The sequence below is a fragment of the Mytilus californianus genome, unplaced genomic scaffold (assembly GCF_021869535.1).
Source record: "Mytilus californianus isolate M0D057914Y unplaced genomic scaffold, xbMytCali1.0.p SCAF_7, whole genome shotgun sequence".
Lineage (NCBI taxonomy): Eukaryota > Metazoa > Mollusca > Bivalvia > Mytilida > Mytilidae > Mytilus > Mytilus californianus.
Window position 1 is genome coordinate 72,916,630 of NW_026262723.1, and position 16,453 is coordinate 72,933,082.

Sequence of the window (16,453 nt, forward strand, 5' to 3'; positions counted from 1 at the left end):
CTTTATAATGTTGTATGGATGTGGGGGCATCATCTGTGTCCATGGGGACACATTCTCCATTTTTAGGCAGTTAAGCTGCCTTATGCTAGCACCCTAGATTTGTGTTCTTCCTAACGAATGCTGAAAAAAGTGCCATTGTTGTAATCTAGCAGGCTAATATGTTATATATAACTAATTGGACATTTTTTTCATTCTTTTAATTCTGGAATACAAAAAATATGACCAGAATAACCTTAAATGATCGTCGAACGACGCATAATATTTGAAGTTGCACATAGGAAATAGTGCTCAATAGAAATCCGTACGTAGTTTATTATCCCCTGTGCTTTTGGCTAAGATGGCAAAGAACAATTGTATGAAATATTTCATCGCCGAAAATCTGTAATTACAAGTCGTTTATATTTCCCAAATGGCAAATTGCGCAGGAATATTGTTCATGTACACCAAATCTCTATGATAGAGGGAATAAAGTTATATATAGTACACATGTAGTCTAAGTTGGCGGTAATTTTAACTTGCACGAAACGTAAGTTCGTTTGATTCTGATGATATAAAGTCCGATTAAGCGAAAGTACTCTTAATCATGATATTCTTTTAGTTTAAGACGATTGTGATTATTTAATTGATTTCAATTAAATGTATGCACATTTAAATTCCTTTCTTTTATTAAATTATTCCGTTTATCACTGAACTTGTTGTTATTTTATGAATGAAAAACCGGAAATCGACGTAATCAATGTCGACCAATCAGGTCGATGTTTTAAGAAATGCGGAATAACTCGTCCCAGAGACAAGTCGGACCGGGCCACTCGGACCGTCTAAGAAAACAACTCGGACCCCTTGTCAGATTAACTTAGGGTTTCATAAAATGTAAGACTAACATGTCTAGCGGAGCCATCAATCTTTCGTTTGTGCATTGGGAACTATTTAGGGGTATTTTGAGGGGCCTAAAGAAGGGAGGGGTTTACTGTAGAACTCTATGGGATTTTATTTTCAAATGACTATTTATACTCGAAAACAGTAAGTGATAGACACGCGTGGTCTTCAGTAATGAGAACAGGACAATGAAACAAATCAAATAAAATATAGGGTGAGTCATCCCTTCAATTTGAAAATGTTCTTTTATCTTGTAAACGGTCGCGATCCCCACCCCTAAACCATATATATACTTGTATGGGACAATAAAACAAATCAAATGAAAATTTGGGGGAATCCCTGGGGTCACCCCACCCCCTCCTGTTTGAGAACTTGGAAACGGTCGAGATCCCCACCCCTAAACCATATATATTAATATATAGGACAATATAACAAATCAAATGAAATATAGGGGGAGTCCCTGGGGTCACCCCACCCCCTCTTGTTTGAGAACTTGGAAACGGTCGAGATCCCCACCCCTAAACCATATATATTGATGTATGGGACAATATAACAAATCAAATGAAATATAGGGGGAGTCCCTGGGGTCACCCCACCCCCTATTGTTTGAGAACTTGTAAACGGTTGAAATCCCCACTCCTAAACCATATATATTCATGTATGGGACAATATAACAAATCAAATGAAATATAGGGGGAGTCCCTGGGGTCAGGGGACCCCCTCCTGTTTGAGAACTTGTAAACGGTCCCCACTCCTAAACCATATTTATTCCTGTTTGTCATTTCAAAATAATTTGAATGATATACAGGGTCAATCTCCTAGGCGTCACATTATGTGACATATGCATATCACTTTACTAGACCAAACCAATGTGTACTGGACTTTGCCCAATGTCAGGCGACCATGGGAATGACAAATTATGGGAGCTTTGTTTGGGAGACTTCGTAACAGCATCCTGTTACAATTATTTCTTGTTTATTATAAAATTGTATTGATGCAAAAAATGAGTCTAGGTAAATTGAATTTACTTTAATTATTTTTTGAATTATTTCTGGGCCTATAAAAATTTGCATTTATGGCTCATTTTAAAGAAACGTATAAATCTTTCAAGCAGTGTAAAGCCCAAGAATGTTTGACCAATTGTTTTATTTGACCGGAGAACCTGAGATCACCCCCAGTTTTTGGTGGGGTTCGTGTTGCTTAGTCTTCAGTTTTCTATGTTGTGTCATCTGTACTATTATTTGTCTGTTTGTCTTTTTATTTTTGGCCATGGCGTTGTCAGTTTGTTTTCAATCTATGAGGTTGACTGTCCCTCTGGTATCTTTCGTCCCTCTTTTATAATCACCTGTCATTTTATTCCAAACTTGGTATGGAGTGATATCACGGACTTGGGGTGAAGGTGGGGGTCATTTACATTTACTATGGTCAGGGCAGTCAGACCTCACCTTTGATCCCTGTAGTAGTAAACATTTGTCTGATTTGTGTCTCATAACTTTTGTACTGTAGAACCCAAACTCAGTGTTCCTTCCAGGGAAGCAAGTCCATTCATACAATTACGTCAACTTGTACCACTAAAAGTCAACTGGTACCAACGTTAACTACCAACTAGAACACCTGCAATCATTGCGAACTTGTACCACTGCAGACTCACCATTAAAAATATGCATTGATATATGCGTTGCTTTAGAAAACCTTGATAAAATATTAATTAATTTGCCTTAATAATCAATTCATCAAATAAACATAAATGTAGAATATACGAATGTTTAATGTTTGTTCTTTCAAATCTGAAAAAAAAATTTGAAGCAACACTGCCACAGTTTTCATAATTACGTTTGCCTTGGTTTTTGGTTAACTGCCTGCAGCGCTTACAGTGCTTTGATTTTCATATCAGTCGCTTTTCTAGACCCTAGATCATATGTTAGCCAAGCTAGGGTCTAATATGGATTGGGTGGAAGGGGATTGTATCATGAATTTTATGTCGACTGATGTTCATAATCTCTTTCTCGTACATTTCTAACAAAAACGAATAGTTTAACTTTTTATGAAACTTAAATCTTACAATAACTTGTCACACTGATATAAAGTATCAGTCCTAATAATGCTCCCACCACAGCGGAGGGGGCATTTTGGTTCTCTAACTTTCGTTTGCCTCAATCAAATGTTATCAAACTTATACACAATGTTTATTACCACAAAACACAGTTCAAGGTGGAATTTGGGATGCGTCACATTTACCATTCTTGAGTTATGTCCCTTTATAACGTTATATGCAAGTGGGACATCATATTCTTCACTTATTATAATTTATGTTATAGGCCTAAGCTAAATGCTGCAGCTGTAATTTGAATCTATTTTGATATGGGTTGGATGCTTGCATGTTTTCTTTCAATCTTTTCTTTAAACCAAGAGTAGTCATGCAAGTATCAATGCTAAATTCATAATTAGGAGTTATTTTGGAGCATTTTTTTCAAATGAGAAAACAGAAAAAATGCTTAATGTTGTACAAAATATAAAAAATAACACTTAACATAGATAAGATGCATCAAAACAGCTTAACTGGATTTACCTTAATCAAAACAAACAAAAATGAATGTCAAGGATGTAAAAACATGTATGAATACTTGAGGAGCTGTAAGACACAAAATTACATTAAAATGATAGCCCAAACCACCAAGTGATACCCTTGATAAAATGTACTAAAATAATTTGTATTGGAATCAATTTCACACCAAGGAAACAAGTTCAAGATGGATCAGCAGTTTATAACAATTGCAGTTATTACAATGTACATGAATAAAATTACAGAAGATGTGATATGAATAAAATTGAGATTATTTTTGCAGGTTTATATAAAAAGTCGGGAAAGTTGGTATTTTTAGGTTTAGATAATGCAGGAAAAACTACTTTACTACATATGTTAAAAGATGACAGAATGGCACAGCATGTTCCAACATTACACCCTAGTGAGTAAAATGATTCTTAAGACAGGTGAAAAACAAGTTTACGTTTAAAGAGAGCCATTAAAATCCAGCCAAGAAATTCAGAAAAACTGTAAAAAAATGTATCAAAAGAAGATAGAAGACTTAATAAACATTTATACACAATTATTCAGGAGAAGAACAAATTTTGGATAACAGGAATTGTCAGCAAAAATTTTGAACAGTTTTTATATGACCGCAAAAAATTTGCGTTCTTATAATGCTATCACGTCGTCGTCGTCCGTAGACATTTTAGTTTAAGTGTATGGACAAAACGGTTCAATACCACAAAAGGAAGGTTGGGATTGTTTTTGGGGGTGATGGTCCCAACTGTTTAGGAAAAAGGGGTCCAAAACAAGCATTTTGCTAGTTTCCGGACAATAACTTGTGTATAAGTATTTTGAATGCTCTGATATTGTACCACAAGTAGAAAGTTTGGATTAATTTTGGGGGTAATTGCCAAAACCGTTAAGGAATTAGGGGCCAAAACAAGCAATTTTCTAGTTTCAGACAATAACTTTTGTTTAAGTGTATGGATGTCTCTTAAATTGTACCACATTTTACAAAAAGAAAATTTTTTCAAATATTTTTTTTTTGGAGGGGGTGGGGGGTAAAAAAAAATTATTGGGGGATCAATTTTTTCTATTCAATATTTAAGAAATTATCAATTTTCAAAAAAAAATTTGGGGTTCATAATTTATTTTTCTTATTCTTTGTACATGTATATAGTCTGAAAACAGTTTTACTTAGTATTGCACAACAGCACTGTGTATTGCAAAACAGCAAGAAATCTTCAATTGAATATAAATTCAAATCATATAACCAATTTCATGTTCTTTGACTACATTTATTCTGTGTCAGAAACCTTTAATGTGTCAAATATTTAAGCACAATCCAAATTCAGACCTGTATCAAGCTTGAATATAGTGTCCATTTAGCCCCAACTGTTCAGGGTTGGACCTCTGCGGTCGTATCCAGCTGCGCTAGCCGTTTACATGTATGACTATGAAACTACCAAATCTATATTTGAATACAATTTAAGTCCATAACAGCATAGACCAAAGTTGCTCTGATGTCCAACAGCTGGATCGGTTGTGGCATAGTACAGTCCCTATAGAAAACATGGAAATTGATAACCCTGATTTTGGCAGCTAGTTTCTGTCTCTAAATTGTAATAAATTTGTACATGTTTATCCATTGCCAAGCAGATATACCCTACAAGAATTATAGCTTATGATTTAATAAGGTAATATATGGGTATTATAATTGAGGGTCCCCTGTTTTTAGTTCAAATTACCACTTATGAATTCTTGTTATTTTATTTTTAGCATCTGAAGAACTATCTATGGGTGGTATGAGATTTACAACTTTTGACCTTGGAGGTCATCAACAAGGTATTTTTGCTAAAGTTTACAAAACATATTGCAGAGTAATGATGTAGTACCTTTGTACATTGTATCTTGAATTTAAATTGCAAAAATGCCAAATGGAGGTAAAGAAATAAAAAATGTCATTAAACACTGAAGACATAAAATTTATGCTGTCTAGTTACTTTCCAAACATTTTCTTATATTCATTAAATAATCAAATTTTAATATGATAAAGAAACAGTTATTTAGTTTAACCCTTGTCCATCTGTACGTAAGTCTGTCCTTGCGTCCCAAAACAGGTTTCCATGCTCTAACTTAAGTTTGCCTCAACCAAATGTTATGAAACTTATATACAATGCTTATTACTACCAAACACATAATGTCCCTTTATAAATGAAAAAATTGCTAAATTTGTTATTTCCACACTTAAGCTTTAGTTTGCCTCAACCAAATACTATGAAACTTATACACAATATTTTTATTACCACCAATCACAGATTGAGTTTGATTTAAGTGGTGTCACTTTCGCTGTTCTTGAGTTATATCCCTTTGTAAATTGAAAAATTGCAGAATTTGTCATATATTTACAAGCAGGGCTTATTCTTCATTTATTTACATCATCGTTAATAAAATTAAAAGTAACAAATTGATTTTTGTTATTTTGTTAATTTTAGCACGTAGGGTATGGAAAGATTATTTCCCAGCAGTAGATGGTATTGTATTCCTTATTGATGTCTGTGATAGAGAACGATTTGTGGAAGCTAAAGCTGAATTAGATGTAAGTTTACCATCATAGTTACAAAATATTTAATTATACAATGTAGAGCAATTAATGCTTAGGTCATAAGATTCCTGTCATTCACATCCATCATTAAATTTGTGTATTGGGATTTTTAGGAATGCATATATACTGAAACTAATGAAGCACAATGTTTCAGTAACTTTATTTTTCTCTTCAAAATCGACAATTTCAGTTCAAGTTTTTAAGTGTCTCATTTAATAACAAAACTATTTGAAACTTTCTGTTTTCTCGATAATGAGTCATTTGTCAAATGGCACTGTTGTGTTTTATACAGAAAAGTGGATGAAATTAAACAAATATTTATTTTAGAAACCTTCAAATGCTCAACTTCTTAATTGTATTCACTCTGTAAAAAGGATAAAGCGTGGTTCTGCATTTTGCTTTTAAAGTTGTCTGTAAGCACATCCATGAAGTTTTAATATCGATTTCTTAATATTAATCTTATTACATATATTCAAGTAGATGAATAGGTTAGTCATGTTAATGTAAATGTAGTTCTATTAATCTCCTTACAGAGTTTACTGACAGATGAACAGGTTGCCAATGCCCCATGTTTAGTTTTAGGTAATAAAATTGATAAAGCTGGTGCCGCTAGTGAAGATGAAATAAGACATTGGTTTGGACTCCATGGACAGACGACAGGAAGGGTAAGTTCTTTTATATATTGTCTCTTCCATTGCAAGTTGCATCCCATCACTAACATCCTGTAAATAAAGTAGCATAAATAAATTTGAATCTTCAACTGCAATGAATAACCATAGCCAGTCTCCAGCAATCATTGTAAAAGGTATTTAGAAATGCTGATTTAGTACTGAAAAATATTGCTTTTTAACATTCATAAATCTGCCTGACTGAACAAATTTAAATACTTTACTTAATCATGTTCATACAAGTTATTCAGTAAAGAATATTTTGAAAGTTTGAAACTACAAACAAAAATTGACAAAAAAGTTTATAGACCCTCAGACTACCATTCTTAATAATTTCGTAAAGGGCTTAATGAAGTATTGAGTAAGTGAGCAACATGGAAAAAAATGCCTATTAAACACAAAAAATTTTAAGAATGAAAATGATCACAATGTATTCAGACCCTCGCACTATCATTCTTGACAGTTTTGAAATGCTTTAATAAGGCATACATGAGTAAGTGTGTGACTGGTGTATGCAAGACAAAAAACGGATGTACAAATACAAATATTATATTATACATTTAAAGTAATAAAAAGATTTATACATCTTCGAATATTTTTATATGACTGGGCATAATATGGATTTATCTCTGTGCATCTGTATGTATGTATATTTACATTTGTATAAGTTTATGCAAATTAATTCCAGAAATCCATTGACAAAGTACTTTTGTGATATATTTCACATCTCAGAACTTGTACAATGCAAAAATCTTGTCATATTTGTTTTGACAATTTAATTTATTTCGATATCCTTATTGGTTATCTTTTCAGGGTACAGTTGCAAGAAGTGAGTTACCTGGCAGGCCTTTAGAACTGTTTATGTGTAGTGTATTAAAACGTCAGGGATATGGTGAAGGTTTCCGATGGATGGCACAATATATTAATTAAATCATCATTGGATGAATGAGATGGATGCATGTTGTAAGAAAGGACGTCACCAAACCTCATTTTCAGACAGAATTTTATACAAATTGTATATTTTGTTAACACTTAATGTACAGATAATAATATAAGATTATTAGAATAACAAAAGAACACAATCAAGGGTTGTTTATAGTATAATTATTTTGCAATGTTCAATTTAAGTATGATCCATCCTGAAGTAGTTAGTTGAAGAAGACCAAGACTATAGCTGGTAATTTTTTTATGGTAAAAGCTTTAATCTCATAGTCAGGATGAGTAAAAGCTACTGTTGAATATCGTTAATAGTGACAACTTTTTTGAAGAAAAATAAAACATGATGTACTGTATAAGAAGTAAAGTTGTAGTGTGTTACTCAGAAATTTGATAGCATGCTACTTGTACTAAAATAGTGTTATAATAATAAAATTCTTGATAGACATTGAATGATGCATTTATTATTATGAAAAATGTTTAAACATCAGATTCATTAAACTTGTAACAAAACATATGACGAGCAATCAAAAACATTGTTCCTGGTGACTTTTTGATCCCTTGCTTGGTCAATGGAGGCATTCATTGTCTTATTCAAAGAGAATATTTTGTAAACAAGCTACAAACTTAAGTATATGATATTTGACTTGGTTTTTTGATTGCATTGATGATGATGTTAAACATTACACATGATTAAACATGGAATAGCTGGCTATATAATTGAGGATTTCTATTAATAAATCTTAGAGTTTGAATTTTTTACAGATAATTGTTGTCTCTTGAACAATATTCTGGTTCAAATGTGTTACAATTACTTAATTTGTATGATGTTCTGGGCATTAAACATGATATCTTCATTTATATAAAAAAAAAAATTTAAAAGTTAATAGTTGATATTACATTTCAATCAATTCATCTGACTAAGCAGAGCTAATGTAATAAGTTTATTTTCAAGGTGTATCATCAATCCATCAGATTTCCATGAAAATCTAAATTTTAAGCTCTGCCAGATGAAAATGATCAAAATGTACTAAAAACAGTTACATTGTAAATTCTAGTTGTCATTTAAGTGAAACAATTCAAGAAGATTGGTTATTGACCTCATATAAATGAATTTTGTACATGTTTTAGTGGTTAATATTCCCTGGACTAATTTATTGTTCTCAGAAACTTAGATAATAAAGCATACTTTGTTTCTAGTGACTCACTTTTGTCTTCCATTTCTGTAACACAGATTTATAATATGACCATCAAAAATTTGCCAGTCTTACAGAATTAAAAAAACAGTCATTAAAGGTACTCATCAATAGTACCTGGTAAAGTATACAATGTACATAGCTTTAAGTTAGAAATATATTAGATTTTTGAAAAAAATGCTTCTTTTGAACCTCAATCACATGTACAGTACATCAATCACAGGGTAGTAAATGCTTTTTTTTACTGCTATCTTTCGTTTAGCATGAATTTGGTGTAACATCTCTGAGACTAGTTTTGTGTTGTAACCTATTTTTTGGGGGGAGTTCGTACAAAGTTTGTTTGCAGCCACCTCAGAAAATTTTGTCTTAATAAGTTTAAAGATACCATTTCCTCATCTTCTGAAGTTGAAACATGCTTCAAGGATGAGTGCATGTGGGTTTTTTTTTCGTTTTCCATGAACATCAATAAATATTGAATAAATAGTGCAATGCAACTCCACTAAATCTTAAATATTTAAAGATAGTTTTTGGTATAAAAAGCAGAAAGTTGTGGTTCTAAGATTTTGACTGCCAAAATTTTGCAAAGGACATACACAATTTTTGTATTTTGATGTGGAAATGATAGTGAGAACCAGCAGATTCAAGGACCATCAGTTAAAATATATTTTCGAGAACTCTGATAAAAAGATGAGTTTAAGATGTTTATATATTATGAAAGAATTGTCAAATATTGTGTGTATCATACATACTTTGATGGCATTGGTCTTAAAATGGTAAATAAAAGGACATAACTTTAATCCAGTAGTTATTGCAACAGCAAAAAATCATGAAACATTTCCAATTTGAATAGATTGTAACCCTTTGTCGGTAAAGATCACAATGTTGAGGCTGTATAATTAGTTTATTTAGATATGTATTATAACATATCTGTTAGAGTGGCAAATTCCTTTGTTTTGAATTTGAGAAAAATTATTGATAGTTTGCTGTATCCCAAAACACATATTATATTTTGTATACATGTAAAATTACCAGGATAATGTTTGTTAAATGTAACTTGTACCCCATTTCAGTATGACTTGTATTCTGAATTATGTTGAAAATTAGATTTAAAATGAATTTGAACTGTTTTAACATGTTCCATACTTGAATAAAATGCTTTTAACATAAAGAGAACTGTAGTTATTTATCAAAAGAAGGTTCACAACATGTTAAATTTGTCACAGAAATTGGGTTGTTTTATTTTCCTTTTGTCTACAGAATAATAAGCTTTTCAGTACTGGTAATAATGCAGGGTAAATGCATAGAATACTATATTTGTTATATCTCTTACATTTTTGTCTTGCTTTGACAAAGTTGAAAAAATTAGACTTAGGTGTGATTAGGTCATTTTATGGGGAACCATTAGTGGTAGGTCCATGATGTTTGGTATGCAGTTTTACTTGCATTGGCATATCTCATTTTCATAGAGATTATTTGAAACTTTTGCTTTATAGTTTACATATATTAGTTTTTGATTTAGTCAGTTATACGGAACATTTATATGCCATTGGATCAAAATTCTGCTTTTATAATGATTAAATGTTTTATCCACTTATGATTTATAAAATGAAACATATAAATGAGACTTTACTGTTTTGCTAAGTTGAGAAATGTTAACAATAACAGTCAGTTATAACATCGAATTTCCAGACTATATTTGGAAGTATTTCAAGGTTAACCGTAAAATATTTTTGATCATCTACGTTAAAAAAATCTTTTATAGGCAAAGTTTTAATTGGATGATTAAAGGCCACTGATCATGACCCCTTATGGGATGTCTTCAGATCTTATGCAAGTTTGTAGATTGACTTCATTTATTCAAATCAATAATTGTAATGTAATCAATCATGTCCATTTGACAGTATGTATCTCACCTTTCATTGTTTATTGATCAACATCAAGTTTTTGTAATTTAGTCAGTTTCTGGTTAACAATAAGAAAAAGGTCAACTATATTTGCATTATAGACTCATTGTTTGATTGTCATGTCCATTTCACATGAGTTCAACAGACATTGACCTTTTTCTCATGAATCATTGATCAATGATTTTTTTGGTGAAAAGGTCAGTTTCTCAGTTACTATATTATTTTATTATTATTACAAGGCATTTTTAAATACAATTACTCCAAACGCTTTACATGTTAAAAAATATACACATATTCGTGCATAAACAAAACTGTAAAGTAAAAAATACATTTAAAAGCACACAAAATCAAATCAAAAATAAAAATTTAGGACTCTAAAAACTCCACCAAATTGGATAAAAAATGGATAAAAAAAATTATCAATAAATTAGTAAAAGTCTCAAAAATCATTATCTAAACTAAATAATATAAATGGACTTCGAATTTGAATAGTCATAGACTTATCTTCCGAAATTGCTGAAAGCTCCTACCTTGTATTCATAAAATATGTAACCGAAAGACAATGACTCATAGTAAAAAGATATATCCAAATATACAGAAACACAACAAATCAAATTAAAAAGTATGAAATATTATTGTAGCAAATCAATATCAGTCAAACACAATCAATCACTGATCCAGGTCTATACTATAAGCGATTCACAAAAGCAACTCTGAATAAATGCGGTCTTTAGTCCTTTTTTAAAAAACTCAAGTGATTGTTCATTACGAAGTCTTGCTGGAAGGCTATTCCAGAGTTCTGGCCGCCACATCGAACCTCCGCTCACCATAAATTGGGGTCTGTGGGTTTTTTTGGCATCTCGATTAAAGCTGCATTTTCAGATTGCAAGGATCGTGCTGGTTTGTAAAAATGTATGAGTTCTCTAAGATACGAAGGAGCTAGTCCATGCAAGACGACGAATGCGTACATCAACAGTTTATACTGGCATCGGTATTGAAATGGTAACCAGTGAAGAGTCACAAGTGTAGGAGTTATATGTTCAAACTTCTCTTTGCGGGTTACTATCCTGGCAGCAGTGTTCTGAACACGCTGAAGTTTGGATAGAATCTAAGCATTCACACTATAACTGATAAGTAAAATTTATTTAATCTATAGAACAATTGTAAGGTATTCATGTCCATTGACATTTCATGATTCATGAAACAAAGCAGTTTTATTGATTAGGTCATTTTTTCTGTTACTCTAGATAATACATTAACTATAATATTATTGTAGAATGTACATACTAGTAGTGTGTTTGTGTTCTTCTAACTTTGTTTTCATTTTAATGGTTTTATGATCAAGATTTCAATTGTCAGGTTTTCAGTTGTAAATAGGGTAACATATTTGGTATGTATAATAATTGTATAGTTTAAGAATTCCAACATATTATTCAGTTATAATCTATTAAGCAGGCAATGTATTCCAGGTTACCGTAGGCCCTTCTCTTGTTGCATGCTAGATGCAGACAGCTGGTGTTGCTAGTAAAGTGGAATCTGATTACTGGGTATCCTTGCAGAGCATACGTGCTTTCATATTGAATTCTTGAGACACAAAACATATAAAACCTTCAGCCTTAATTTAATAAAAGCTCATCAGTCAGAAAACAATTGTAATTACTTTGGTCAATTTGCTTGGTAGTTTTATTACTGTTGTATAGTTAGTGCACTGACAAAATACAGTTCTTGTTTTCATGTGTGAACAAAAAAAATAAAGGTCCATGATTGAAGACTGATGAGACTACCGAAGTACAAAAAAAATGCATGCATGTTATTATGCGTACCTAGATTAGTTTATTAGAAGATCTATCGCCAATTTATTGGATTTAGATGGAAATTTGAAAGAAGTCAATGATTCCAACTGACTTACAGCTATAGTCCTGTGGTCTCTCTTGAATTGTTTTCTCATTGGCTAAAATTCCTCATCTCCTTATTTTTTATATAGAAGCCAACTCGGTGTCTAAACTTTTTTAAGAATTGTCAGTGTCGGAAATGTCCAAAATGTCTACCTACAAATGGTGTAAACATGGCAGATGACATCTTATATAATTTTACCTGAAAAAAATTCGTTGGTTCTAATCTGTAAAGAAACGTGGTCACCATGAAGAAAATCCCAATTATGTGTGTTACAAGAAAAAGTTCTTTCTGCTGATGATTGCCCTACCAATTGTTGGAACGAAACATAACAGAAAATGGTCATCTTATGATATTTAATGAGTTTGAAATGCTTGAAAATTGTAGAAAGCCGTTCATCAATGATCTGAATTGTAAATATGAAAATTTTATCAAGCTTTCTTCAGGGAATACATCTTTATGGTTAATGACTAATGAAGAAAGTTATGTTTTAAAACTTGTATTAAATAAGAAATCTGAACTAACAAAAAAAAGGGAATCATTACTGAATCAAACCCACATATGAAATATTAGAATGATTGAGTTGTCTCTACTTGTCCAAATCTAGCTGGATATCCTTAATATGAAACAAATATATACACTGATGTTGACATTTTTTTTCTTTCTTTTATGATTGAGTTTATTGTATGTACTTAAACTAAGAGAAACGCTCAACCAATTGAAACCAGATACATGAATGTAAGAGATATTCATTGTAAGGCATACGTACATAGTACATAGTGTTGTTGGTGTTATCAGTCATTCAACCAATAAAACTGACAACCGAGCTTCAATGTTTTACTGAGGCTATGACATGCTGTTTTTAGTTTGGAGCAAATAAGCCAACAAATATGGCCATAGCTTAGGTCAACATTTAATTACTTGGAAACGTTGGGCCGGAAGGTATGCTGAAGGATCTTCAAGAACCATTTGTGACCAAATATGGCAAAAAAATACCCTGAAGTTGATCTCTTTCCTCTGAAGAAGAAATTTCTTCACCTATGAAACCAGATGTACCAGCATCTTGTTCCACAGTAGACTGTAGGAGAATCTTCTATAGAAGTTTGTACCAGATGATGACATATGATTAGAAAGAGGCTCTGCGTTTATTCATAGAGCTACACATTATTTTTAGTTAATAGAAAAATTAAAATGCAATGGTAATTATGCCACCATTTTTTTAAATTTCATGAAAGGCTGGTTAAACCAATCGAAGACTTTCAGGCAGAATTGGAGCTGATGTGCACCATGTAATTCTCCTCTGCAAGAAAATATTACATCTTATAACATTTCAACAAACTTAAAAATCAATTCATCCATTCAAAATATGAATATCTTATTAATCAAATGATTTTAATACTGTTTGTCGGCTTCTGTCGCAAAAATCATATTATTCATCTCTGCATTACTATACCATCTTCCGGTATACTAAATCAGATAAATCAAAATTTTTTTCTTTCGAAAATTATAAATGCTATTGTTCCTTATTAATTGCCATATTCAGACTAGTTTCCTTTTTTCAATTTCAAGAGTAACATGCAAAAAAAAAATTGATTTAGAATTTCAGTATTTGTCACTGTTGCGGTGATATGAAGACAAAAGATGGACAAAGCTTTGTTCTGTCCCTTTTATCTTTTCAGTGTGATCTGCAGCTGTTGCACCATGTTCAGATGAATCTGGTTTTCGTTTAGTTAATTTTTTCCCCGATTTTCTTATTTCACAATTAGCGTTTCAGATGGGTTTATTTAAAAAAGTTTTTGTTATAGTCCATATGTCTACAATATGAACATGGTCCATGCAGTGTATGTATTGTGATCAGAACCACATAGATATTCGTGTTACTTTGGACAGTTCCATACATGCACAATGCTTCACTCCCCTGCTATGGAACCCTAGGCATATATGAACTACAGTCGATCTAAAAAGTAAAGAAAATCATGTGATATAACATTAATGCATGACGTAAACAATCAAAACTGAGTTTACACCAGTAAAGCTAAAATCTTTACTGTAACTTCATTATAGGCACATTTCTTCAATTTGTTACTTGTTCGTGTTTAATATGAAAACTAGAACGGGAATTTATGACAAAGCCTACTTCCAAATTTCGCCTGTTTTTAGTTAATAATCAAGAAACCTTTAATCCCACTGAAAATGCCAAAATATTTGTTATCATCTAAAGATGGCATGATGACCATAATTATGTTAAGCTGTCTTGTGATTATCATAATGGCTTAGTCGATGGTGACAACTTACCCGAAAACGTAGCTATTAATATGTTCTTTGGGTGAAGGTAAATGAAACCGTGTATCTCGTAAAACAAGAAATTGCATTCATAATATATTATTTAAGCTAGATAAAAGAAAATCGAAAAAAGATGACATTTAAAGTTAATGTACGATTCAAATAAAACTATCTTAGACAGAATAAGAATTAAAAAACACAAGAAGGATGTAATTTTATGGTTTGTAGTGTTTAGATGAGGGATAAAACGTACTTTAGACAAAATGTTTTTTTTTTTTCGGTTCAGGGTCCACTTGGCTTGGTTTATATTGTGCTTGTATAACAACAACGTCATCATCGCGGAAGTTTGGTGTAGTTGTATAGAACTTTTCAAGATATTTCAACTAAATTTTACAATGTACTTGCCAGTTTATCTTTTCTGAATCAATGAATTAAGAAAATAAGTGTAGCATTCGGGCAACAATACATGATCATACGGTCATCTCTTACGTCAATTTAGTGACATATAAAGTCATGCTAGACATCTTTTGCCGTCCATGATTTTCCCGCACTTGTCAAATGTTCGGATGTTTGAACTCTGTCAATGCACAACTAATTTGGTGCAATGTTTCCCTCCTTTAAAACATATTTTCACTGATCTAGTGTACATGATTGTTTAGGGGCCAGCTGAAGCCCTCCTCCGGGTGCGGGATTTGCTCGCTTCGTTGAAGACCCATTTAATTGGTAGCCTGGGATTGTTATCTCTTTGACACATCCCCGTTTCCATTCTCAATTCTATTTTTGCAGTTTCCTGTATCTTATATGCATTTTCATTATAATGCGTATTCTAACCGTTGTTGCATATAGATCTGTCTCCGAGTCGTCACATGAACAATTTCGTGCCATATGATAGCTATCTAAATATTAAGTACTCGATACATTGGCATATTCACATCCATACATGGTCAGCCAACAAGGATTTTCTGGAATTAAAAAAATAAACGATAACGAGGACATATATATTATTATAATAATAAAATACGTATGCATAGTTATTTACTTTTAGCGTTACCAATAAGACTCTTTTTTATCTATATTTTTGCTTGTTTTATATTACTTTTTTATTTAAATTTTTGCTTGTTTTATAATATATGAATATTTCTTTGACATATTATCAACTTGAATTTATCTATATAAATAATCTGAAACAACATTACTTATACTACACTTTGGATTTTAGTCTTTCACCCTGGCTAAAATGTTTTGTACATGGCGTCTACTTTGATGCTATACTCATTAAATGTGATATTGCCTATACTGCACACTGGTACCGGTAAAATAACAAAAATACCGAACTACAAGGAAAATTCAAAACGGAAAGTCCCATATCAAATGGCAAAATTAAAATCTCAAACACATCAAACGACTCGAAAACAACTGTCATATTCTCGACTGAATGATTGTCGCAGGTGTGTGGACAGTTCTTGTACAATTCAGAACATTCACCAGTGAGCATAACTGACATGATCTCCAGTTTTAGTTGCTTAGCAAAATTCTACGCTTAGGAACATCTATTATCTGTA

At 31.9% G+C, this 16,453-nt stretch overlaps 1 protein-coding gene across 2 annotated transcripts in view; it reads left to right on the top strand.

Annotated features, from left to right (window-relative positions):
- Positions 1–9,984, top strand: part of LOC127708591 (GTP-binding protein SAR1b-like) — a 48,376-nt gene extending 38,392 nt beyond the window's left edge. For both annotated transcript variants that reach the window (XM_052213581.1, XM_052213580.1), the window contains exons 3-7: positions 3,723–3,842; positions 5,186–5,251; positions 5,902–6,005; positions 6,545–6,676; positions 7,493–9,984. In XM_052213581.1, coding sequence (XP_052069541.1) covers positions 3,723–3,842; positions 5,186–5,251; positions 5,902–6,005; positions 6,545–6,676; positions 7,493–7,609 — 539 coding nt within the window. In that variant the 3' untranslated portion in view covers positions 7,610–9,984. The remainder of the gene's footprint in view (positions 1–3,722; positions 3,843–5,185; positions 5,252–5,901; positions 6,006–6,544; positions 6,677–7,492) is intronic.
- Positions 9,985–16,453: the final 6,469 nt, after the last annotated feature.